A 22,909-nucleotide genomic window follows, 5' to 3' on the forward strand; every position below is an offset into this window, starting at 1 on the left:
TCGTACACGACTTATTTTAGCGCTGTAAAACTACCTGAGGTAGCGGGATCCAAGAAGCAGGGACAAAACCATAGAGTCCAGCCATATCGTATGGGAAAAGATAGCCGAGTATATACATTCTCGCCACTTAGGTGCGTTATGATGGAATAGAGTGGTGGTGCGTCATCGCCTATATACCAAACTGCTTTGAGATTGTGGCCGTCACAGTTGAGTCTTGATCGTTGTCTGTTCTATGTAGCCCAAGTACAAGGTGGTTGATCGCCATGGTAAGTAGAGTGAACATGACACTGGATGAGATTGTCAGATAGTTCGAGTCCGTCAAGAACAAGACTAGCTGAAATAGTGTCGCCAGAAAGATGCTAGAAATTCCCCTTAAGCGATGGATGGGAATGACAAAGGTTATAAGAATACCATAGGTAGCAAATGAAAGCCCGCTGAGCAAGACTCTTCATGAGACTCGCACCACTCCAGCTCGTGCTCATGACATGCATGTGGTAGCTCATGGTTTTTCCGCCCAGTATCACAACTAAAGTGAAGTCCATAAACATTACGGGGACGCTGTTTGGACGATAAGAGCTTTGGTCTATAATTCAAACGGAAAGGGCTCACCTAGTAAAGTATGGAGTGGAGCTACGCTCGATAATGTCACAGATTCCGTAAATCGATGGAAAGACTTGTTCCCCCATTCAGTGATTTAGCTGGCGATTAATGATTGATGAAAAAAAAACCGTACGCACATTTACTTAGGACCAAGTCAGCTACACCTGCACCTATGAAAAGCCCGCTACATGCAATGAACAACATTGTAACGGGTACAACTACTGATTTGCCTAATATACACATTAGATTAAGGTAAAAACATAGCATTAAGGACATATCATTATACTCACGGAACGAGAAGATCGCAAACAGGTGGTACATAAGGACCACTGTTGTTGGCATTAATCTAGTGTACTTGTCTGCAGCGGGAGCTTTCTAGCCTTCTGCGCAAAGCCAAGAAATAATCTCTGTTGCCTTGTAAGCAATTGAATACTTCCTCAGCTCTGGAAAGCAATCACCTGATATAGCCATGAAAATCTGGAAGGCGCGACCTATTCTTGCTATGTATTAGCATATATAATCATTTTAATCATAGAGGAGTTGCTACATCTAAAACCAGGTGAATATGAGGTGGTTAGACTTCAGAATCAAGGCTGTAATGCTGATACATACAAGTCCTCAGATCTTGATGGTAATAAGTTGACTATGTGAAAGACATCAGCTTGTCCTCGTAGATAATACTATTCTAACAAAACACAAACCAAAGGCCCATAGAACGCTGACGGCGAGGGAAAAATAGCGGTACTAGAACACAATTAGCAATAGCATGACTCTGGGTTATTCTGAAGGAGAACATACAAAGAAGAAGACCAGTTTCGGTAGCCTGATCGTGGTGTTCTGCGATGTACATCTCATGAATTGCTCAACAATGTGAAAGTGATAAGAATACCCAAAGCTTGACCTACGACATTGAAACTGTCAGCTTGAGATTATCATGAACGCTGGCAGATTGTTCACCTCTTGTGAAAACGTCAAAACTGGTAAGCCCGAGGTAGGTAGATTAGCTACAGTTTGACATGTGTCAAAGATCAGTGCAGCCTACCGAAGTCCCATGCATAAAGGCAGGTCAAGGCAACTACGCACGTCGCATTACAGATGTCAGTACACATACAATGATGTCAAGAAAAAACAGTACTGGATGTATATTGAATATTTTGATTGATTTGAAGCGCCTCGAGGATAGCAGACATCTCCTCCTCAAGCGGTACCGGTATCGGGGGGCTTGCATTGTTCATGGACGACATATTTCAGGATGAGGATATTGAAAGGATAAGGATACCGAAGGCGAGAACAATAGAATGTCTTTATATGCCAGAGAGAGATGGCAAGTCCTTGATCATCAAGCATGTTCTAGCATTGTCGTATCAAAGGCTGTTCTGAACGGCGGTGAGACCCTAATAAACTTCAATCTTACGCTGGGAAATGATTATGATGGGCCTCGAGCGTGATCCTGGAACCGCTGGGGTACTTGACCCAAAACTCGCAGGAGAACCCTGCACCCGAGCGAGAGTCGACTTCATTGAAATATCAAAAGCTCTCGCTCTTCATTTATTGTATAGGTTTATGCAGTACCCTGCGAATGTCATATTTCTATCCTGAAGCGCCTACAAGCATTCAGGATCAGCCTCGAGCCCTCGTTTAAATCAACTCACCTGAACATCAAGGGTGCTTGTGCGCGGTTCTATCAGCTTTGTCGGATCTCGCGTGAAGTTTCGGCTGTATTAGGAAAGGTTGGAAACAGTATCCTGCATTTGTTATGCGGTCTATGTGAAATTTTGGGGTCTTGTTACTCATGAATCAATCAGTGTCTGTGTTGAACGTAAGCTGGGCATGGTTTACAGCACCGCCAGAAAAATCGGCAAGATCCGCGAGGAAGAGGGGGCAGTAATGCGATGGATGTCAACACAGAACCAGTGAATGTGATGATACGATTCGCTAAGTAAAGCCTGAGCGCTGAGCTTCAAGCTTCAATATTCAATATTCAATCTTCAATGCTTGCCATCGACGTGCACCCGAGGATCGGCATATCGGAGTGTGAGATGGAGATTCTCTCTGTCGGCTGCCAGTGTAGCGGAGATGAAATCGGAACGTCAGCTGAAGGATGTGTTATGTAATTGTGGCGCATCCGCGACAACACTTTTATGCATTATGGCGCATTCCCCCTCCTTGAACCATTGCTCCTTGAAGGTTGAAGGTTGAAGATCGAACCTCCCGCTTACATGTCCTCAGATGCGTGTGGAGCTTCCACTTTCTTTTATTGTATTTGACTAATACATTGTATCGCGGTGACAAAAAGGTGCCAGTAGCCTGTCTCGGGCCGGACATCACAATCCGTATTCCGATCTATGGCTCGACAGAGTGCAATGTAGGGATAACTTACGATGATCGAGTGCCGAACGCGCTCAAGGTTATTACGTCTGACTTTGTGGAGATGCTGGAGGTGACAAAAAATGGTGAGGACAGGAAGCTGAGGTCATTGGTACGCACCATCGCCACAGCGTTCACCATAGAAGTGGCCTGATATCGATTATATGTTCCCGAAACAGTAGCAACTAGAGACAGGGCACGTGTACGAGCCCGTCGCGACCACACGCAGCGGCCTAGAGCGGCCTTTGGCGGTACAGGACCTTACAGGACCCGAGACGCCGTTCAGGTCATTGGATTTTCTCCCATTGATGGGTCGCCGGTTATCGAGTACGAGGAACGTCGTGAGTAAGTGCTTCGTCCAAAGTATTCAAGGATGGCCTGACCGAACAAAGCTGGTATATACGCATGCACTTGTTTCGCAAGCGGAAATCCTTTCATCCGTGGCTGGCGTCCCCGAGTTCAGCGACGCCGAGTTCACGACGTGGTTGGACGACCGCAGACAGCCGTCTACAGTCGGGTTCTTCATTCGGGATAGCCCACGCTGCCGTACGTCCATCCCGTCACCATATTCTACTCATATTCTCGGTGTCTGCGAACATTTGTGGTGTCATTTAACCTGTCAAGTGTAGCATTCTAATCTACGTCAAAAGGTTCCAGCCCGCTGATTGGCCTATCTCGCCGTCGGAAGTAGAGTCAATCTGATAGCATCTATCAAGTTCATCAAACCCTCGGGGCGGGTACAGAATGCAATCGAAAGACACGTAGAAGGGACGTCGGCGTTGTATAAAACCGATGGTGGTCATCCCCTACCAGCCTTGGTCTCGTCACCATGTCCGACCTTCCGCTCAACGTCTCTCCAATCCTTGAGCTTAGTAACGACTTCACCATTCAGCTACGGGTACGCGTCGAGACGACACTCCATGCTATCATCAAGCAGAACCTATCCTCCCAGTTTGGCCGCACAGCCGACGTGCTTGCCAGCTTTCGAGAGTCGCTTGCTGGCGTCAACATGAACGACCGCGCCGCAGTCGCCAGCGCATTCGACGCCGCTCGCGTTCCGATGACAGAGTACGATCAGTACGCCCCTTACGTGTCAAAGTTCTTCCAGCCTACCCCCTGTGCGCACGCAGATGTCGTAGACCTCCTCGCGCCGGGTCTGCCACTCGCCATGGGGATGTCGAGCGCCACGTCCGGGAAGGCGTCCAAGCCGATCCCGAAGTACATGCATTATGTACGACGGGGCATGCAGCCAGGGCAGGCAGAGATACCCAAGATGCCGCACATCACCATCTGGGAGAACCCTGCAAATCAGCTCGCCGTGAGGCCTGTATACTGCGGATACAGCAAGTTCGCGGAGGTCCATGGCGTGGAGGGAGGCGAGAGTGAGCGAGAAAGCGGGAATGATGCGATTACGCGTATACCGTGCACTACTATCACCGGTGTTATGACTCGCGCAAAACTGGGGTTCCTTGACTGGCGACGGGATCATGAGCGGCTGGCGGAACCTGGTGAGTCTCCCATTCTGATCGTGCTTTCGTTGTGCGCTCATAGTGCGAGTACCAGTCCCCGACCACACGGGCCCGTGGGGCATAGCACTCATCACCAACTACCGTTCCATGATCCTCACGCACGCCGCTTTCGCTCTGGCTGCGGAGCCTCTGGATACGCTCTCCATGTCTTGGGCCACAACATTCATCGACTTCGTAAGGTTGGTCGACGAGGAGTGGGAAATGCTCGTTGATGGGATTTCCACCGGTGTATTGCCAAGGTTCGCAGAAACGGAGCACGTCTACACCAAAATAGCTGTATGTTTCTCGTGATTTGTCTCGCAGTTTTCATGAGGCTGAATTTTGTTTGCTTGTTGCCTTTGAGTCGGTGTTCAAAGCAGACCCAGAACGAGCTGCAGCACTTAGGAAGGTCGGACCGCCATCTCAAACAACCGAAGGATGGACAGTCAAGGTCTGGCCCAAGCTCGAGCTGCTTATAGCCGTCTGTACTGGCACTTTCGGGCGCGTTTATCCTCAGGTAAGATGGCAGTCTCTGTGAACGTGAGCACTGTGTTGAATTGCTCAATCAATTAAATGTAGGTTCGAGCATGTATAGGACCAAACATCCCCATTCGCCCCCCGTTCTATGCCTGCACCGAGGCTACCATTGGAGGGCCATACGACGATCGGATACCTAATATCGTGAAGGTTTCGAACATGGAGTATATCGAGATGCTGGAGGTCACTTCGGATAATGAAGATGGAGAACTCAAATCCATGGTACGTTCGAGCGCACATACTCTATGGCATCTCAATGACGCTTTGTATGTAGTGGGAAGTAGAAGCAGGCAAGGTGTACGAACCTGTCTTGACAACTCATGACGGTCTCTGGCGTTATCGGACGAGAGATGCCGTTCAAGTCATTGGTTTCTCGCCCCTAGACGGAACACCTCTACTTGAGTATAAGGAGCGCCGCAAGTAAATTCATCATGCCAACCCATAATTGCCAATTAGGCTAATTAATCATCCTATAGCCAATCCATGTGGATAGCCCAGGCCCTCGTGTCACAGTCCGACATTCTCTCGTCAATCTCCGGCGTCCGAGAGTTTTCCGACGTCGAATTCACAAGCTGGTGGGATGACCGCAGCCAGCCTGCGACCGTAGGCCTCTTCCTAGAGGCAACCCCACAAACCCGTATGTCCCATCGTTTCCATTCTTGACAGACACTTGATATAATGTGTTAAATAAACTAGGCTCCATCGCGTCCTCCGTCCGCGACAAAATTCTCACAGGCCTTCTCGCTGCCAACGAGAACTTCGCTAGTGGCGCAAAGCGCGGGCTTCCAGTGCGACCCTCAATACGACTACTCGCTCCGGGAACATTCCGCGAGTTCAAAACCTGGAAAGGAAACGTGACTGGCGCAGGGGCTACGCAGATCAAACTACCGATCATTATGCTGAATCAGAAAGATCACGAGTTCTTGTTGGAGAAGGTCATCGGGGGGGTAGAATAGCGGCTAGGTGAGCGAGGTTTTGTGTCAAGAGTCGGCTAGGTGAGTCGGACGGTAATTATAAGAGATGTTTCATCGAAGAGTCAGCTTACTGCCAAAGTTGTTGTAGTTATTTCATGCATGCCTGTCGTGCGCCTGAACCTTTGTAATAGGTTAAGCATCTCTGAAATTAATAACTCAACTCGAACGTCACGACAGAATGTATACTGATCAAGCGCGTTTTGAGACATGCATCTAGCACAGGACTTGAATAACCTCTACGTTAACGCTGTTACGTAAATGTGGGAGCCAAGCTAGCTTGATTGGATGTCGTACTAGTAGCCAGATCACAGGACCATCCGAGAGCATCGTCCACGTGTTTGTGTCTGTTTATGACATGATGCATGGTGCATTCAAGTTGCGTACTCTCGGACAACAAAACTCGACATCCACCTGAATTGTCTCTATCTTCAGAGACTCGGGAAGTCAATGCGCGGTTGTATTGAAGACTTACAGTAGGCCTTTCTTCTGGTACAAGAGCTATTGGCCAACCACAGCTTCCCGTGAAAGGACTAGCCCATCGATGACTCTATCAGCGTTGCTGTGGGGTTGACGCGGTGATCTTTGCATACAATTGGTTGATCAGGTTTCATGTTCATGAAAGGCTAGTCCAAAACGTGTTCCTGGGTCAATCCTTGCTGGCCTTTAAAGGTGAAGCAGTCAATGATGCATAACAAGTACTTGCCATCAGCCTAATACACGAGTCTAGGTCACCATGTTCAACCTTCCGCTCGATGTCGCCCCCATCCCCGAACTCAGCAACGATGCACTTGCTCAACTCCAGGCCCGAGTCGAATCTTCCCTCCAGAAGATCATAAAGCAGAACATATCTTCCAAATTCGCGCGCACCGCCGATGTCCTGTCGGGCCTCCGCGAAGCGCTGACGAACGTCGATCTCGACGACCATGCCGCGTGCGCAGGCGCATTCAGTGCTGCAAGCATCCCAATGACCGAATACGACCAGTACGCCCCCTGCATATCCAAGTTCTTCGATCCCTCTCCATGCGACTACTCCGACGTCGTCGACCTCCTTGCACCCGGCCTACCGCTCTTCATGGGCATGTCGAGCACGACGTCCGGCAAAGGCCCCAAGCCCGTCCCGAAGTATCTGCACCAACTTCGCCCCGTGTTGAACCAGCCACCCAGCAAGCAAGGTGCGCACGGATGGGGGAGCCGCACAGACGGGCTTGCGTGCAGGCCGATCTACTGCGGGTACCAGCGCTTCGTGGAGATTCGCGGGGAAGAGCCCGGGAAGCCTGGAGGCGCGGATGCAATCACCCGCGTGCCGTGCGGGGCTGTGTCTGCAGTTGCTGCACGGGCGAGGTCCGGATTCTATGACTTCGAGAAGGATAATGAGCGGCTCGCTGAACCGAGTAAGTCGTTCATCAATCGAGCTCCAATGTGTCGTTGGCTCACCTTTTTGTGTTCTAGTTTCAGGCATAACTGCACCGTGGGGAGCCGCGCTCATCGCCAACTACCGCTCGATGCTGCTTGCTCATGCGGTGTTTGCTCTCGCTGAGGAATCTGTCGACACACTTGTCATGACTTGGTCTACTACATTCGTGGATTTCGTTCGATGGATCGACGAGGAGTGGGGTACACTCGTCGATGCCATTTCGAGCGGGGTCCTACCTCAGTTCCCGGAGACAGGAAGCGTCTACGTCCAGATTGCTGTAAGGCACTGACATTATATGTTAGCTATACGTTGTGTAGACTAACCTTCCTGTGTGCTTCATATAGACAACCTTTACAGCGAACCAATCACGAGCAGATGCACTAAGGAAGATCGGACCTCCGTCTCAGACAGCCGTGGGATGGGCGCTCAAAGTATGGCCCAAACTTGAGCTGCTAACAGCCGTCTGTACTGGGACGTTCAGCCGCGTTTACTCTGAGGTACGTTCAGCTTTCTACAACCACTGAAATACTTCTCCGCTCATGAAACTGCGTTGTAGGTCAGAGGGTACATCGGACCTGATACCCCAGTACGCTGCCCGATATACGGATGTACGGAGGGCTCCGTAGGATTAGCGTATCATGACAGCCTTCCAGACATTGTGAAGATGCTCACCGATAACTATATCGAGATGCTTGAGGTGTTGCCTGGAAATGAAGACGGTGATATCAAGCCACTGGTGGGTTTCATCCACGAGCTTTGCTCCTCAGATCAGCTAACCATCACTTTTGGGAGCAGTGGCAAGTAGAGACGGATAAGACATACGAACCAGTCTTGACGACCCAGGATGGACTTTGGCGATACCGTACCATGGACGCCATTCGTGTGGTCGGTTTCTCACCTAAAGACGGTATTCCGCTCATTGAGTATAAAGAACGCCGCAAGTGAGTTCTTCGCTCTTGAGGTGATGATCTCAGCTAAGTTGGCATTTAGCCAATCCATGTGGGTCGCTCAAGCGCTCGTGTCCCAAGCAGACATCCTCGCGTCCATAGATGGCATCAGCGCGTTTGACAACGTCGAGTTTACGACGTGGTGGGATGACCGCAGCCACCCTCCGACCGTCGGTTTCTTCATAGAATCTACTCCCAATACCCGTGCGTCGACTCTGTCTTCCTTTATTTTATGTCTAGTCAACATGTTTACCGTGTCTACCAGGTGCCTTGACCTCGTCTGCGCGAGACGAGATACTGAAGGGCCTTATAGAAGCGAACATAAACTTCTCTTCAGGCGCGGAGCGCGGCTTGCCTGTCAGGCCAACCATACGGCTCCTTGCCCCTGGATCGTTTTCTGATTTTAGGAGTTGGAAAGGGACTGTCAACGGTGTTGGAAGTTCGCAGATCAAGCTTCCGATTATTACCCTTGACACGAAGGCACAGGAGTTTCTTTTGTCGAAAGTGGTCGCGGAGATATAGTAGAGTCGTACTCACTCCCAGTCTGCTCCTTGTTTATACCTTTGCATGGCGTGGGCTGTGACTTGTGAATTCCGAAATAGTAACATGATATTGTAATTGTAGTCTTTTAATGTAGGTTTGAGGTGTAAACTTGCGTGGTTTGGTGATGGTTCTAGCGCATGGGATTCAGACCTCTTCATTGCTCCATTCATGTGATAGCCTTCCGTGTGGTCGTTGAACGTGAATGTCGTTATCTACAAACTATACATGTCGTAGGAAAACCACTCGACTGCCCATTACTCATTCCCAAACTTACCCTCGTCTTTCACAGCTGCCTTTTTATCCTGAGATCCTTCTCCGCCGTCTTCGCTCTCCAGTTCGTCTTCGAGTTCATCCTCGCCAAGCACTACCTCGACCTCAAGTTCTTCTTCTTCATCCTCTTTATCCTCGAGCTTGCGTTTCTTCGACTTCTTCGCCGCCTTCGTGGCAAGCTTTGCCGAGAAACATTTCATATTCCCTTTGCCCATGTCGTCCATGTGCCCTTTAATCGCCCGCTCCGTCATTCGATCTCCGCACATTCCGCATCGTCCCTTTACACACGTCCCTTTCAGGATGTGTCGCTCCGTCGCGTCCCGCCGCGAGAGCACCTTGCCGCAGACGGGGCAGTGCCAGACCGGCGCGGGGTGCTCCCGCCTCGCCGCTTGCGCTTCCGCGGACTCAGACCTGCACGCGTGCTGCATGTGCCGGCTGCGGTCCATCTTGCGTGTGAACGTCTCACCGCAATCCGGGTACGGGCATGCGTAGGTGCGTTTTCGCTTTGCAGGCGTCATCGGCGCAGTTGTAGCATGGGGCTGGAGTTGCTGCAGCGAGCTGGGGGACAACGGGGAGGCAAATTTGGCGCTGCCGTTTTGGGCCGATTTGGATTTCTCTATCGTGAGTTCAGGGTGAGACGGGCACGGGGACGCTCGTGAGGATGTCTCGGAGTTGGTGGCGGAGTCCTGAGCATATGGTTTACGTGCGAACTTTGGAGGAGCATATGCCGGCCGAGTAGACGCGGGGAGGGCGGGGACCTCGGGATAGGCCATGGGATAATGTGGTTGAAGTGAAAGATGGTAAAGGGAGATTCAACGCAAGTCGGGAGAGTCAAGAAAATGATGTGGCGCGGGCGGAACGTTAGATTCAAGGGACCCCGCGGCTCCCGCCACAGTTCCACGTGGCACATTTCAAAAGCGTCACACCTGACCGGAACCGGTCTGACCGCACAATGTCGAAAGGAACTAACCAAGTCTCCGAACAATCTTGGGAAATCTCGGTTCCTTTTTTCGATAATCAGCAGGTAGTAAATTGTTCAATGAAAAAAAATCGACTTGTAAAGTTGAAGTGATTTTAATGAAAATTTGGGGCAAAGAGGGTAAACTTTGAGGAGAAACACCGAGGCGGAGTCAAGTTCGCGTGCCGACGGCTGACGTTGAAATGACGGTAAAGACGGATCATGAACGGCTAATTGCCTGGTGGGGTGATTATCGATAACACCAGGAGACGTCACATCGGAACTTAGCCTAGTGAACTTGCTTTTCCTAAGCATCGTTCATTTCTGCGTACTGAGAAAACTCCCGAACACTTAGACATGTACCCTGCCGTTTATGTGGCACATAATTTCATACAATTGCAACGTCTTACTCCTACGTGTACACTCTGCTATTTATGACAAGCTAGTTGCTGTAATCTTTCTACCCAAAAGCTTTGACCATCGCTCTGTATCTGCGACAAGACAGCCTGCGCCGCAGCATCGTCTGCTTTCTGCTTTGTCTCTCCCGTTCCACTAGCCCATGGCTCCCCAAAGACTGCACGTACGCAAACGTTAATAACTATCATGAGCTGGAATTAGAACGTACCTGACACGGTTGATGTCCATACTTGCTGATAGCGTGGACCGCTTCGGGTCTGCTTGTATTTTGCAGCACCAACGCCCTTCACCCCGACGACTTGTTGAACCCAGCCATTGAGAGTAATCCTGGCTGAAGAGATCGATCAGCACTCTGACCTACTCCAAGCTACAGTCGAGATATGATTGCAAATTGTAGCTGCGGTCTTCATATTTACGCCACTATAATATCTCCAGTATCCGAGGGAAAGTCTAACTCACGGTGTCTTCCCGACTGAAGATCAGTAGGCATAATGGGCATTGATATCAGCGATGTTTGAGAGTGAGCCGAGGGCTGTAGGATAGGACGCTTCAGAGACAGGCGGTCGCGAAACATGTGAGGGATTGATGAAGCGATAAGAGTACTTCTGATATAATAAATAGCCAAGTATTAGAGTTTAATATAGCTGGGTTTCATTGTGAAAGTATGAAAAGTGATGGGGAAGCAGGATACTGAACACTGCATATTTGGTAGGGTTGGGCGTGGTCCGTCCCGTCCCGTTCTAAGGCCGGGGGATGTGGGAGGCTGACGTATTGCTCGACCGCTAACTGCTGATTTAGACGGTATGGTATACGCACTTCATCGACGCAGGACATCGCAGTACGTTGGAGCGTACGTACTCAGAAAGCTTCAACAACGGTCAATGAAAACGTACGTATGGGGTGATAAGGTCACGACTGATCTTTATTAATTGAGGAGAGAGAAGGTGAAGCTAGGTCCGAATTTGGAACCATGGGAAGCGAGGAGAAAGACTACCGAATGCATGCACCACCTTACGTGTTGCAAATTTACACGTACGGCGTGGGGACACAGCCTTCATCAATAGGACGCAGAAAGCACATTTATACAGCATGTAACGTAGTGAGTGTGTCCATGCTCCAGTAGAGTGGTGCTTAGAGCAGATTTATCAATAATTAACCATGGCTCCCGGTGATCAAGAATAATAGAACAAGACAATGAGGTATACAAGTATACATCATGTCAAATCATCTCCGGCCCCCATGCGCCTTCATTGCATCTAAAGCGGTTTGAGGGTTGTGAAGACGAGTCTATGGAGTACCTAACAACTTTCTCCGTTCTTTTTGAGAATTGAACCACTATGACACTTTCAAAGCCAGGTAATGCGAAAGAAAAAGAACACGAAAACTTGAGTAGTGCGCTAACGCTACCAAGTAACTGAAGAAAGAGCCCATAAAGACAAGTGAAGTGAAGACCGGTTTTGACATATCCGAGCCACATCGTTTGCTTGGCACCATCCTCGTGACCAATGCACTTTTGGTGCTGCGTTAACCAGACTATGAATACAACACTCGCCACTCATCCATACTCCGCATTTCACCCTCATGAGTGACTTTCGCCCTCTTTACTCTCGGTGCATGCTCCAATATACCCTTCACGACTTTCTCCTCATCCTTCGTCGCCAACATCGTACCTCCGCTCATGTATAGGCCCAAGCTAACCTCCTCAATGTTAGTAAACTTTCCCAGCCAAGTCGCCACGCTCTCGAACAGGTTTCTCCCTTCTTCCTCACGGAAATTCTCCCCCTTCGGAAAGGTAACCTCGAGACGCGTCATGCATGTCAGGTACGGCTCGGGAAACACCACTACCTGACCCGCATTCGCGTTTGCGCTTGCGCTCCGCCCGATGAACTGCGAACATTTTGCCACGTCCAAGAAATCCAGTGCGAGCGTGACGTTCTTCGGCGTTGATGGATCCTCGCTGAGCAGGCCGAGCGCAGACAATGCGCGCTGAAGATCTTCCCGGCCATCGAGATCCGCTTGTTGAATGAACACGCGTCGTAGATTTGGGAACGAGTTCTTTGTCTGAAAGTGCGAGGGGTTGAGTACGCCCTCGACCGCACGGGCCGTCCCTGATAGCATTTGAATGGCTTCGGGTGGGGTGTCCCGCAGATCCAACTGAAGCTGCATGTGCATGCCGTAAAGGGCAAACTCTTCGATCGTGGGGTTGTATTTCAGGAACATGCGGAGGTAGCTGTCACCAACGGTCCTGCACCGTAAGTCGAACTTGCGCAGGGAGGGGAGGCGCAGATAGTCAAGGATGTAAAACCACTCTCCACTTTTGCTACTGGAGTCCCAATTGTAGTAACCGGTGAAGTCGAGCTCCAGTGTATGTATAGGGGAGGCATTGAGCGAGCTGATGATCCAGAAGTTGAAAGGGCGCATGAAAAGAGTAGGGGTGGTCACTTTGACGTGCTGGAGCGTGATCATATGCGGGGCGTCGTCAAGGTACCACGATGGAACGGGATCGTTGGTGTCGTGAGGAACGTCAACAGCAGAGTATGGGTGTTCTGGGTGTTCCTGTCAGAGCGTGTTAACGATGACGACAACACGAAGACAAACGTGGGATGTGTACCTTCCCGTAGTGCGCAATGCTATACGCCCTCCATTCCTCACCCGTCGGGGCAACCAACCCATACGGCTGCGCTTCTCTGGCGCCCGTCTCGCCCTCCTCTTCCCATACTAAACGCTCACATCGTTCTCCTGCCAGGATACGCAAGAGGCCAGCGAGCTCCTTGAAAAACATGGGCTCCCGCGCGTGATAGACAGACCCGACTTGAATGTGCACGTCTTTGACCGTCGGAAAACGACGAACCCACCCACGAACAAGCCGCGCGGCGTCCGCCGACTCGAGAGCGGTCGTGAAGCCCTGGCACGTACCCGGACCGAGCGAGACACCAAGTCCGTGTAGGAGTGTTCTGTGTTCACGATCCCACAGTCGGCATAGAGGGACCACACCGAGGTCGGATGACAGGAGATCATCGGGGTGGCGTCCACTCCGATAGAGAAACTCGAGGACACCCTGGCTATTACAACGCTTATCCACTCTGCAAAATTCAAGGAGGTCTTCCTCGGGGAGATGCGCGCTGACGTCGCGGAGGAGCTCGTTGGGCAGGCCGGCGAGCAGCGATGTATTCCCGGCGGATAAGGAGTGCATCGAGTCCATATTCGCTATAAGATGACCGCTGAGAAGACGAAACGATGTGCGGAGAAAAGCCACGAACCCATTGCGATGTACCGGTCTTGAAGTCGTAAACTTGCGGTGGCAGGGTGGTAGGAAAGATGGGAAGGACAAACTGACCACTGGCATGAAACTCTAAGACATTCTGGATTGAAATTGAAGTGTCTCTGAGACGTCTGATTCAGAGTAAGAATCAGATGATAACTCCTGTTCGAATTCGCTGAGGTCACGGAGACAAAAGATCTGAGTGCGCGAATCGCGACTCACGCCGATTTTAGCCACAGCAGGCTGGACCATGGCCTGGACCTCGAAGACCATGATGGCGCCTACAGGTGGCGCTTTAGCCACGTGGCCCGGACCGGCCTGATGGTCTAGTAGTATGATACCTTGTTAGGGTTTTCCGGAGCAGTTTCGAGGTGGTCCCGGGTTCAATTCCCGGTCAGGCCCGTTGCCTTTTTCCCATTTTGCAAGACGTGACGTCGACTCGGAGTACGATACGGAAGCACCTCTGGCGACAACGAGCTTCAAGCTCATTGCATCTCATCGTCTTGGGTCTCGCCTACCAGATTCGCATTCTCTCATTCTACTCGGCGAGCGTTTTTGACGACATAGCGTGACATGCGAGAGCTATCATCGAATCTGGAGGAGAGAAACGGTCAATCAGGACGAGCTTGGTGAGTGAATGCATGCACGAACGCGTGTTCGCGCCATCGATAAGTCCGTGTTGATGTGGTATAACAGTCATCCATCAATCCATCGCGAGCTTTTGGATCAAGCCATCGCTGTTTGCTCGAGTTATGGTCGTGAACAACGATTATCGATTGAGATGTTTCCGAACGCTTTTCTCACTCTCTTCTCTGACGCCCCCTCAACGATCCTCCTTCGCGACTCACGGACTCCAAGGTATGGAGAAAACAGGTATGTTATCGCAGCATTATCTCATTACAAGTACAAGGCTCATATTCCATCTCACTGCAGTCAAGCGACTTGAGCCCGTCTCCCCTTCGCCTTCTTTCCCCCTCGTCTTTTCTTCTCCTTCCGATACTCCTCGCGCATCCACGCCGGGATCTCTGCACATGCTGAGTACCCCATTTTTATCGCCTGAATGTGCTCTTCCGCGACTTCCTTCGTCATCTCCTTCCCGCACGTCTGGCAAGGCTGGTTCATGCAGCTGTATCGAACGTTCTTCGTGATGTGAGCGAGGACGCTCAGCGCGGCGAGGGGACTACCGCACACGAAACAGTTCCAATCTCTGCATCCGTTCCTCCGCTTCGGTGCTGACGTCGTCGGATAGGATTGCGCGTCTTGTGCTGGTCGATCTTCATCCCTCGCAAACGTCTTCTGGGTGCTCGGCGCTCGGCGGTTTCCGGGCAGACGGTACGTGTGTTCGATACGTCCAGTGCATGCGCTCGTGACGCTAACGTACTGCTCAGTGATCTCTTCATACAGCGTGCTCGCGGGCGAGGATAATGCTTCAGGCGACGCAGAAGAGTGGGATCGACGTTGACGCTTCCGGTCTCCCTCTTCCTCATTCTCGCCGTCGTCCCTGTGGCGTTTGCATGTGTACTCGATGGCCTCGGGAGTCTTATGGCGCCAACCAGTGACGGTGCCCTGTGGAGAGTAATCGTTGGTCGACTGTGTCTTCAGGTGAGTGGTTGGCTGCTCCGGTGTCGACACCTTGGACTCGGAGACCTGCGAGTAGAATGCGGTCTCGGTGTGGACATGGTCCGTGTCGACGCTGTGCGCCTCATATACTTTGTTGGTTTTCGAGTCCATGGCTGGACTCAAAATCGTGCTGGGGGTTGCATGTACTGTTCCGTAGGGGGACTCGTACAGCGTGCTGGTAGGAGAGTGAAGTGTGGATAATGTCGATGCAGGGCTCCTATAGTCTACGATGGCGGTTGGACTGTATGCCTGAGTGGGGATAGGGAGCTGCGTTTCGGGTGACGCGACTTCCAGCCCCTGCGGATAATTCGATGGCGAGGTCCCATTCATCCAATCTGTCCATGCCTCTAGGTCCGCGGTCACGTTCCAGAGACGCAAGATATCGTCATAGGACAGCGGCGGCTTCGACGAGTCGAGCAGCGGATCATATTCGGGCGTCGTGCCAGACACCAGCGTAGTCGAGGGCATGACGCTCGTTGGCGGAGACTGGGTAGCCGCTAGCGGGTCGTAGGCGTTGTGGACATCCACCTGGACGTCTGGTCCAGCTGCGTCGTACACGAAGTTCCCATAATGTATCTGTTGAAAGGGTAGTGGACGTCAATACGATGTAGTTTTGATACAACTACATAACTACCTCGCCATCAAAGTACGCTGTGTACTCTGACTCTTGATGAGACGCAGAAAAGGGGAGAGGGCGGTTGCCACCTATGGATGTAAGGAAGTCATCGCAGATAGAAGTCGTAGAGCTGGGTGTTGGTTCGAATGCAACTCTGGGGATATTTAGTTAATACAGAACCAAAAGGCGTGAATCGAGACGTAAAACTCACGTATGGAATAGGTCGAGTCGCTCGACGGGATTGGCCCACATGTTCATGTTGTCTTCGACGTTTGGGGAAGCGCCTTTTGTTAGACTGGTGTCAAAAATCAGGTGGCAGAGAAAAGAACGGGGGGAGAAATGGAGTGGTTATTGTTCTGTCTCAGGTCGAAGCGAGCCCTCTTTATGCGTACTCTGGAGGGTCCATGCGCTCGATCGCTGATGCGCTGTCATGGCAAAGCGCTCCGGGAGTGCTTCGTGATATCCACAGGACATCAGGATGAGCCTTTGCCTTGGGTCAAGTTATCCGTTATGGGGGAATAAAAGCGCGGTGCATCACGAGAGAAACTATGGCGGGTGCACGATGTGTCCTTCTCTGGAACTCGTTCTCCATTGTTCTCAGTTTTCGGCAGAATAACGGCGCTATCTAGAATTAGGCAAAACTCTCTGAAATTTCATCAAGCGACGGCTCATGCTGGGGAAGCGGGCAGCCTCAATACACTCTACCTGACGAAGGACGCAAATTGCGGTACATCGATATTTCAATCAAATCAAGGCCAAATGCTCTGCTAGGTCCAAAAAAACGAAGAGCCTTTCATTACCTTATCACACCATAATTCTGAAGTGAAGCTCGACGAAGTTCAGTAGAAAAATAACAAGCCAAGGGAGGCAACGCAGACGGACAATATTGAACATGATGGCAGTCCCGAATGTTCGATTGTGACCAAGCCTGGCCGAGCCACCGTGTGACAAATTTGTGACCGAAAGACAAAAGCATCACATGGGTCACGCGTTACGCCCTAACGCGTTCAACAAAAGGCTCCGCTGTGTCTGCACTCAGTCTCCTCTCTAGCAGAGCGCATCGGACCAACCGGCGTGAATTTTGAGAGTGAGTGAAAATCCTGCTATGCCAGTAGTACACATCATCTGATGCTGTTAGCATCAAGCATGTACAATGCTTTTCCTGATGGCTTGGTCATACCCGTATCGGTGAATCACGACCCCGCCTACAGCTGCGAACTTCGATATCCCGACGTAGCGAATGTTATGCTGCCAAACTAGGGATTCTGCTTTCTCCGGCCTCAGAAACTTCGCAAGTAGGGGAACGACTTGTGTCGAAGAATTGAAACGCGCATTCTGCGCGGAGTGTGTATATCCCCTTGTTGCGACAGCGGAGAGCAGCGACAAGCTCGCGGTTCTCGTGCTCGGCACGCTGGACAAGCAGCATGAGAGCAACCACAGGCAGCCATATGCGAGCCTTCTGTAGAAACAAGAGAAGCTGGGTATTGGACGTCGGCGAGGGCGCGGTCAGAGTCAGCAACGCGAGGCTCTTAACGTCACCGCATCGTTTTTTGTTTGTGTTATTCGGAAACAAGACATACGTATTTCTTCCCTTGCTGATGACGACACAGACCGTGGAGGTCTCGACTCGGTCTCGACCCTGAAACTTATTCTCATGGGCTATATTTGGGCGTTCTCGATGACATCACAGATATCAGTGACATCATTCTATGTGAACGCGACCTAGTACTGCGACATATTTGAGTGTCCTCGCAAACCCTGCGACTGACAAACCTGCACCCAGACACGACATGCCTACCTGGTTTATCACAGGGTGAGCTCCGCCCACAAAGTCACCTAGCTGCTCCACTTTGCTTAGATCGAGAGAGCCAGAGCGTCCCGAGGTATCGGCCTCGAGCTAACCCGACAGCTTCTTCAGTTGCCAGATAACACCGTCTTTGCGACGTGTCGCGACCCAGCGCGAGCGACAGATCTCAGAGCACTCGCGGAGTCGTATCAGGGTGCGATCCATATCATACAGCTTGATGTTGCGGAGGAAGAGAGTATCGCGAAGGGGGCGGGGGAGGTTATACAACTGCTCGACGGACGAGGGTTGGACTACTTGTTCAATAACGCTGCGATTGTGAGTCATCGCCCGCAGCTAGACTCAAATCCCTGCTCACGAGCGACGAAAGAATCACCGTGACTCAGCGTTCGCTTTCTCTTCCAATGACCTGCGAGACACCTTCACCTCGAACGTAATAGGACCGGCCCTCGTGTCGCAGTATCTTCTGCAAGCTATTGAGCGCAGCGAGAGAAAGGTCATTGTCAACATGACCTCGACCTTATCGAGTTTTGCAAAAGACTGCGGTGCGAAATCAGCGAGCTACAGCATCAGCAAGACAGCTGTCAACATGCTCGTACGTCCACACATTTCTCACAAGCGCATTATCTTGATTGCATCTCAGACGTACAAACAAGCGAAGGAACGACCCGACCTCATTCCGATCGTGCTCGATCCAGGATGGGTAAAGACGGAGATGGGAGGACAAGGCGCTCTCATCGAGGCAGAGAAATCTGTCCGAGGGATACTCAAGGTTGTCACAGGGCTAACGACCCAAAGCGCAGGAAAGTTTCTAAACTACCAAGGGAAGGAGATACCCTGGTGACCACGAACGCATAGCACGCGCTGATACGCCGCAGCGTTCTATACCGAATCAGCGCCGACGGCCGAACTCGAACGTTGGGTACAAGTGGGAATTCATTGTGCAGAACGATAACCCGCGCCCATGCTCTGGACTCGACATGTCGAGATGTACGATAATCAAGCTTCGAACGAGACACAGACGATCAAGAGATGGCCTGGACAACGCCCCCGTGTCCCGCGCTCACACCACCACTGAGGATGCTCTCGACAAAGAAGCCAGAATAGATCAGAGCCTCCTTGTCGCCCTCCTGGATCCCATAGTGCACCACATCGGCTTGCTCCGCGGGGGTATCCGCGGGGTTGGCCAGAGGAAGCTAGTGGCAGTGAAGGCAAAAAGAAGAGAGGCACAAGAAAAGCTTAGCGAAGAGAAGCGTGGTGGTTCGGTGGCGGATGGAAACCTACCTTGAGGACACCGAAGTGATAGTCCCCTTCACCGGCTGCGTCCGAGGGGACCGAATCGTTGTCGCACAACCCGGTGACAGCTTTCAGGTCCTCGCTGTTTGCGGAGTAGAACACGCCTAGGGTCTTGTTCGCCCAGTCGACCTGGACGGCAAAGTTGTGCCAGTCCTCCGCCGTGAACGGCACCTCGAACAGCACGTTCAGGGCATGGTCTCGAACCTTGAGGTTATGTGCCGTGGGGTCCACTGTCCTATTGGTAGGATCGGAAAACGGTGTGCCTGATTTGCGCTTCTTCGTAAGGCTCGCGAAGACGAAGAGTGGAGCAAAAGAAGTCCAAAACATGCGGCTGACTAGACTCACCGACTTGGATGTCCCAAACGTGGCTGCCGTCGTCTGGCTCGATCCACACGATCTGATACTCGTGGGTATAGTTCAAGGGGAGCCGCCCGTCCGCGTGAATCGAGACATGGAAGACAGTGGTACCGTTCTCCATGATCGTGTCGAGATATGTGTGGTTGTTGTCCACCTGTGCGATGAAGTCCGTGCGCCGGAACCCATACTGCGGAGAAGATCCACCAGGGATGAAGACCGAGGTATTATCGATAGAGATCCCAATCGCCTGTTCCAAGCCAACGTTCCTCCACAGCGGAGTTGGTGCCATCTTGTCTTCGTACAAAGTGGCATACTAAGGAAAAAAGGGTCAGAAGTGGCGGCGGCGGCGACTATCGCATTGGCTAAAGAACGAACGTAGGTAGCGTTCTCGGTACTGCCCTTGACAACTCTAGAACATTCCAAGGTAAGAAGACGATAGACAATGATTGATTTTGTGCTCACGTCAGGTACGGGCCCTCCGAGGCGTTGAGCATGTCGCCAGTAAGGTTCATGGACGCGCGACCATCATAGATGACTGGCGTCGCTAAAGCTGATCCAATCCCTGCAAGCGCGAGGATGCCACTGAAGAACTGCATCTGTCCGAAGATGGCTGAGGAGAATGGGAGGCAGTCCTAGAACAACTTTCCGTCGCTATATGCGCCATGGGACAACAGAGGAGAAACGTCGGTGCAAAGTCAGGCGCTACATCGGCGGGCAACTCCCGACGCATTCCGCAGGGAAAACTCTGGAAGATCACTTGAACAAGCAAGAACAGCACAGCCTGACGTGTTTTCACGGGGATGTTATTCAGGTTGAGCCCATACTTGCATGTATGCAGCCTTGTGGGCCGTGTCCCTTGCTCGTCCGTTGCTCCTGATCACTGCAGGATCGATGGCACGTCGTCCGCGGGTGGGTCGGTTTCGCAGATGTAGCGTAGATTGATCCTGTGTGCATGGACAATCCATAAGAAACCCTAATCGTCATAACTGGCGGCAATGAGATCCAAGAGATGGTGGGACTTCTGGAGGGATATGGGACCGGTCAACGATCACAAAAGACCATGCGGCAAAACCCGGAGGCCCGGGATCCTAACACGTACAAGCAAATTGTTGTTGAGTGCAGTGCCCCTGTCACAAGACTTGCTCAGGTCCGTCAACACGCACGAAGACGACACGAAATTGGTGCTTGCAGTCTGCTGCGATTCCTCATCAATCATACCCGCTGGTCATAGGATATTATCTTTAATGATCATCGTGACTCTACTTGTACGATGACGCTCTGACACTTTGCCTAGGTCCTGCCTGCTGATCCCGTCCCTGACAAGGCCCGACTCTCCGGCCAGCCTGCATGAAACGCTAGCACTGTGCAGTCGCTCATGTTCGCCTTGTGACGGCCTAGCCTCTCTTGACATCACTTCGAATGCAACCTTGTACGCGTCTGCGGAGGTACATACTCGTCACTCGAGACATCGTTAACGCGTTGCGCCTGGTAAATGCGCATTAACTCAACCATGCCTCCTGCCGTGCTGTCGGTCTCGCGATCCGCTCGTGCCTCGAGGTTCAAGTCGCCTTTCCCGGCGCAATAGACTTTTCTACGCTGATGCTTCCCTCCCGTTTTCACTCGCTCGGCATCAAACCTACTTCCAACCAACATTTTGTCCCATGGATAGACTTAGCAGCTTACTCAGCACAGGCTCCAACCCTCGAACGTTCCACCCACCCACTGTCGCCTCGCGCTGGTGCTCAATGCGTTCAAAGTGGCTTTCTTGGAGACCTTCTCAGTACGGTCCTGCGCGCTTTCTCAGAAGCATGAAATTTCATGCCTTCCGCGCTTAATTAATCTCGTCTGGCGCTCGTTTGCTGGATCTGGACAAGGTCGTCGCGTGATCCACCCAGTGGCTCCAGCGCACGCGCGCACGGTCCGGTGACTGACCATGGACTTTCCTGATGACCGCTAATTATTACTGCACCTAGGTGAGATGAAAAACTCGCGACTGGGGTCTGATGATGATGCAAAGTGACATCAGCGCGTTTCTTCCCATCCGGACGCGAAACGATCGCTACTGCGGAGGATTACCCAGTACCGTAGTATGAGATCTGACAGGGTGTGTTCATTGCCCTCCCAGGCCCGCCGGTGTTTGGGATATGCGAGGTGGGAGACTGGCTCCCAGTTCCCAGGATGCGCGTTTTTTCATCTAGGTTTAGGCTTTAGTAAGCTGACTCGCTGCCGAGACTGACTTAGGGGGGCTGGCCACTCTTCGTGATGCGTGATGCGGTGGGAGAGAAGAGACCTCGTTCGTCATTTAGCATGCGCTGGAGACTACTTTCCGCAAATACCTCTGCGTCTGATCTGTGGCTCCTCCATGTGGGGGCCCTTCTCGCCCTTGTGGACCTTGATGTGAGGCGTTCCTCTCAAACGCGATTAGCTGGTCGGCCGTTCGGTGCTCGCGGAACTGTGGGGGAACCGCGTGATGGTCTTCTTGGTCTCGAACCTGAGCTTGTTGGGCTAACGCAGCTGACCGCCGTCATCTCGAGTTTCACCAAGTCGCCGTCCCAATACGACTACCCAGACCTGCGTGTCAACACGCTCCTCTCGAACCGCACCAGTGTCTTCTAGGCTCATACAGGCTCCTGTCATTACACATCGAACAGGTAAGTCGCATCCCATCCCTTACGCGTCATGGAATTGTGCATCATCAATGCATCATCTTTAATGTAGACGCGAACGGCGATATGCCTCTGGACAATCCTCCCCTACCACGACCAGTCAAGCGTGGTTCCTAACGCTGCCGTTAGGTGATACCTACCCCAGATTCTGGTCCAAGATACCTTCTCATCATCGTCTGCATCACAAATACACACTTCTTCCTTCCGCACATCCCCGCACCACCATACCCGACATGTCTCCCAGGGCCGCTGGAAGCCCAGACAGCCACGCCCGCGCGCGTACTACTCTTAGCGCGAGCGTGCAAGGTTAAGTTTCCTCTAGCAGCGCCGTGACCGGGTCTCGTGCAGCGTTTTGCGTGTGCACTAAAATGCCTTGCGCTGACAAAGACGGGAAGCACGGAAGATCAAAGGAAGCAGGCGCGGTAATGGCCCAGGGTCTCGAATTGGGAGCTCAAGTACGTCATGCCGTTCCGCGCGTTTTTGATTCCGTCCCTCGGCCCCAGACTCTGCGGGCTTAATTGCCGCCGATACGCTTTTAAGGTGTCTGTGGCGGCGTCCATAGTAGCCCCTGAGTGTCCACACATGCACATACTGTACAGAGTTTGCCCTGCCCTGTCAGACAGGCTAGGTAGTTGAGCCACCATGCAATAAGCTTTTGACAGGAAGGTCGCACACTGTTGGTTTGTAGTCTGTGAGTTGCCTCAATGTACTCCCGCCAACGGGGGGAGGGACGACGCGAGCTTGCTTGCATCA

The 22,909-nt window shown here is 51.8% G+C and overlaps 9 protein-coding genes and 1 non-coding gene across 10 annotated transcripts; 5 read left to right on the forward strand and 5 right to left on the reverse strand.

Annotated features, from left to right (window-relative positions):
- Positions 1-3,605: 3,605 nt before the first annotated feature.
- On the reverse strand, positions 3,606-3,770 carry CONPUDRAFT_90435 (uncharacterized protein; the record flags this gene model as incomplete). The annotated part of the gene is made up of 1 exon (XM_007770691.1): positions 3,606-3,770. One exon carries the CDS (start codon positions 3,768-3,770, stop codon positions 3,606-3,608), a length of 165 nt encoding a protein of 54 aa, XP_007768881.1.
- A 26-nt stretch (positions 3,771-3,796) lies between these two features.
- CONPUDRAFT_154107 (uncharacterized protein) lies at positions 3,797-5,968 on the forward strand (the record flags this gene model as incomplete). Its single annotated transcript, XM_007770692.1, has 7 exons — positions 3,797-4,475; positions 4,531-4,772; positions 4,840-4,992; positions 5,055-5,234; positions 5,287-5,432; positions 5,489-5,649; positions 5,709-5,968. The coding sequence occupies 7 exons, from the start codon at positions 3,797-3,799 to the stop codon at positions 5,966-5,968; spliced, it is 1,821 nt and encodes a 606-aa protein (XP_007768882.1).
- A 1,093-nt stretch (positions 5,969-7,061) lies between these two features.
- CONPUDRAFT_82446 (uncharacterized protein) lies at positions 7,062-8,942 on the forward strand (the record flags this gene model as incomplete). Its single annotated transcript, XM_007770693.1, has 7 exons — positions 7,062-7,377; positions 7,436-7,677; positions 7,745-7,897; positions 7,957-8,136; positions 8,196-8,341; positions 8,391-8,551; positions 8,613-8,942. 7 exons carry the CDS (start codon positions 7,065-7,067, stop codon positions 8,867-8,869), a joined length of 1,452 nt encoding a protein of 483 aa, XP_007768883.1. The 3' UTR covers positions 8,870-8,942.
- A 140-nt stretch (positions 8,943-9,082) lies between these two features.
- On the reverse strand, positions 9,083-9,936 carry CONPUDRAFT_165681 (uncharacterized protein; the record flags this gene model as incomplete). Its single annotated transcript, XM_007770694.1, has 1 exon — positions 9,083-9,936. One exon carries the CDS (start codon positions 9,931-9,933, stop codon positions 9,145-9,147), a length of 789 nt encoding a protein of 262 aa, XP_007768884.1. The 3' UTR covers positions 9,083-9,144.
- Positions 9,937-11,857: 1,921 nt separating this feature from the next.
- On the reverse strand, positions 11,858-13,834 carry CONPUDRAFT_137449 (uncharacterized protein). The gene is made up of 3 exons (XM_007770695.1): positions 13,796-13,834; positions 13,147-13,742; positions 11,858-13,091 (listed from the first exon to the last, which is right to left on the reverse strand). The coding sequence occupies exons 1-3, from the start codon at positions 13,797-13,799 to the stop codon at positions 12,069-12,071; spliced, it is 1,623 nt and encodes a 540-aa protein (XP_007768885.1). The 5' UTR covers positions 13,800-13,834; the 3' UTR covers positions 11,858-12,068.
- A 278-nt stretch (positions 13,835-14,112) lies between these two features.
- On the forward strand, positions 14,113-14,199 carry CONPUDRAFT_t56. Its single transcript has one exon. It is a non-coding gene; the product is annotated as a tRNA-Pro (tRNA).
- Positions 14,200-14,730: 531 nt separating this feature from the next.
- Positions 14,731-16,439, reverse strand: CONPUDRAFT_154111 (uncharacterized protein; the record flags this gene model as incomplete). Its single annotated transcript, XM_007770696.1, has 4 exons — positions 14,731-15,993; positions 16,052-16,187; positions 16,245-16,328; positions 16,426-16,439. The coding sequence occupies 4 exons, from the start codon at positions 16,437-16,439 to the stop codon at positions 14,731-14,733; spliced, it is 1,497 nt and encodes a 498-aa protein (XP_007768886.1).
- A 1,384-nt stretch (positions 16,440-17,823) lies between these two features.
- On the forward strand, positions 17,824-18,880 carry CONPUDRAFT_165684 (NAD(P)-binding protein; the record flags this gene model as incomplete). Its single annotated transcript, XM_007770697.1, has 4 exons — positions 17,824-17,846; positions 17,906-18,155; positions 18,208-18,432; positions 18,481-18,880. 4 exons carry the CDS (start codon positions 17,824-17,826, stop codon positions 18,679-18,681), a joined length of 699 nt encoding a protein of 232 aa, XP_007768887.1. The 3' UTR covers positions 18,682-18,880.
- CONPUDRAFT_124761 (uncharacterized protein) lies at positions 18,863-20,278 on the reverse strand (the record flags this gene model as incomplete). Its single annotated transcript, XM_007770698.1, has 5 exons — positions 19,953-20,278; positions 19,866-19,899; positions 19,479-19,803; positions 19,122-19,396; positions 18,863-19,033 (listed from the first exon to the last, which is right to left on the reverse strand). The coding sequence occupies exons 1-5, from the start codon at positions 20,084-20,086 to the stop codon at positions 18,863-18,865; spliced, it is 939 nt and encodes a 312-aa protein (XP_007768888.1). The 5' UTR covers positions 20,087-20,278.
- Positions 20,279-21,564: 1,286 nt separating this feature from the next.
- CONPUDRAFT_165686 (uncharacterized protein) lies at positions 21,565-22,106 on the forward strand (the record flags this gene model as incomplete). Its single annotated transcript, XM_007770699.1, has 1 exon — positions 21,565-22,106. The coding sequence occupies exon 1, from the start codon at positions 21,753-21,755 to the stop codon at positions 22,104-22,106; it is 354 nt and encodes a 117-aa protein (XP_007768889.1). The 5' UTR covers positions 21,565-21,752.
- Between the last annotated feature and the right edge of the window lie 803 nt (positions 22,107-22,909).

This window comes from Coniophora puteana, assembly GCF_000271625.1.
Source record: "Coniophora puteana RWD-64-598 SS2 unplaced genomic scaffold CONPUscaffold_6, whole genome shotgun sequence".
Classification (NCBI taxonomy): Eukaryota; Fungi; Basidiomycota; class Agaricomycetes; order Boletales; family Coniophoraceae; genus Coniophora; species Coniophora puteana.

Coding starts and splice junctions, on each gene's coding strand:
- CONPUDRAFT_137449 (XM_007770695.1), bottom strand. Junction 13,092..13,146: donor GCATTGCGCACTACGGGAAG/GTACACATCCCA, acceptor ACGCTCTGACAG/GAACACCCAGAACACCCATA.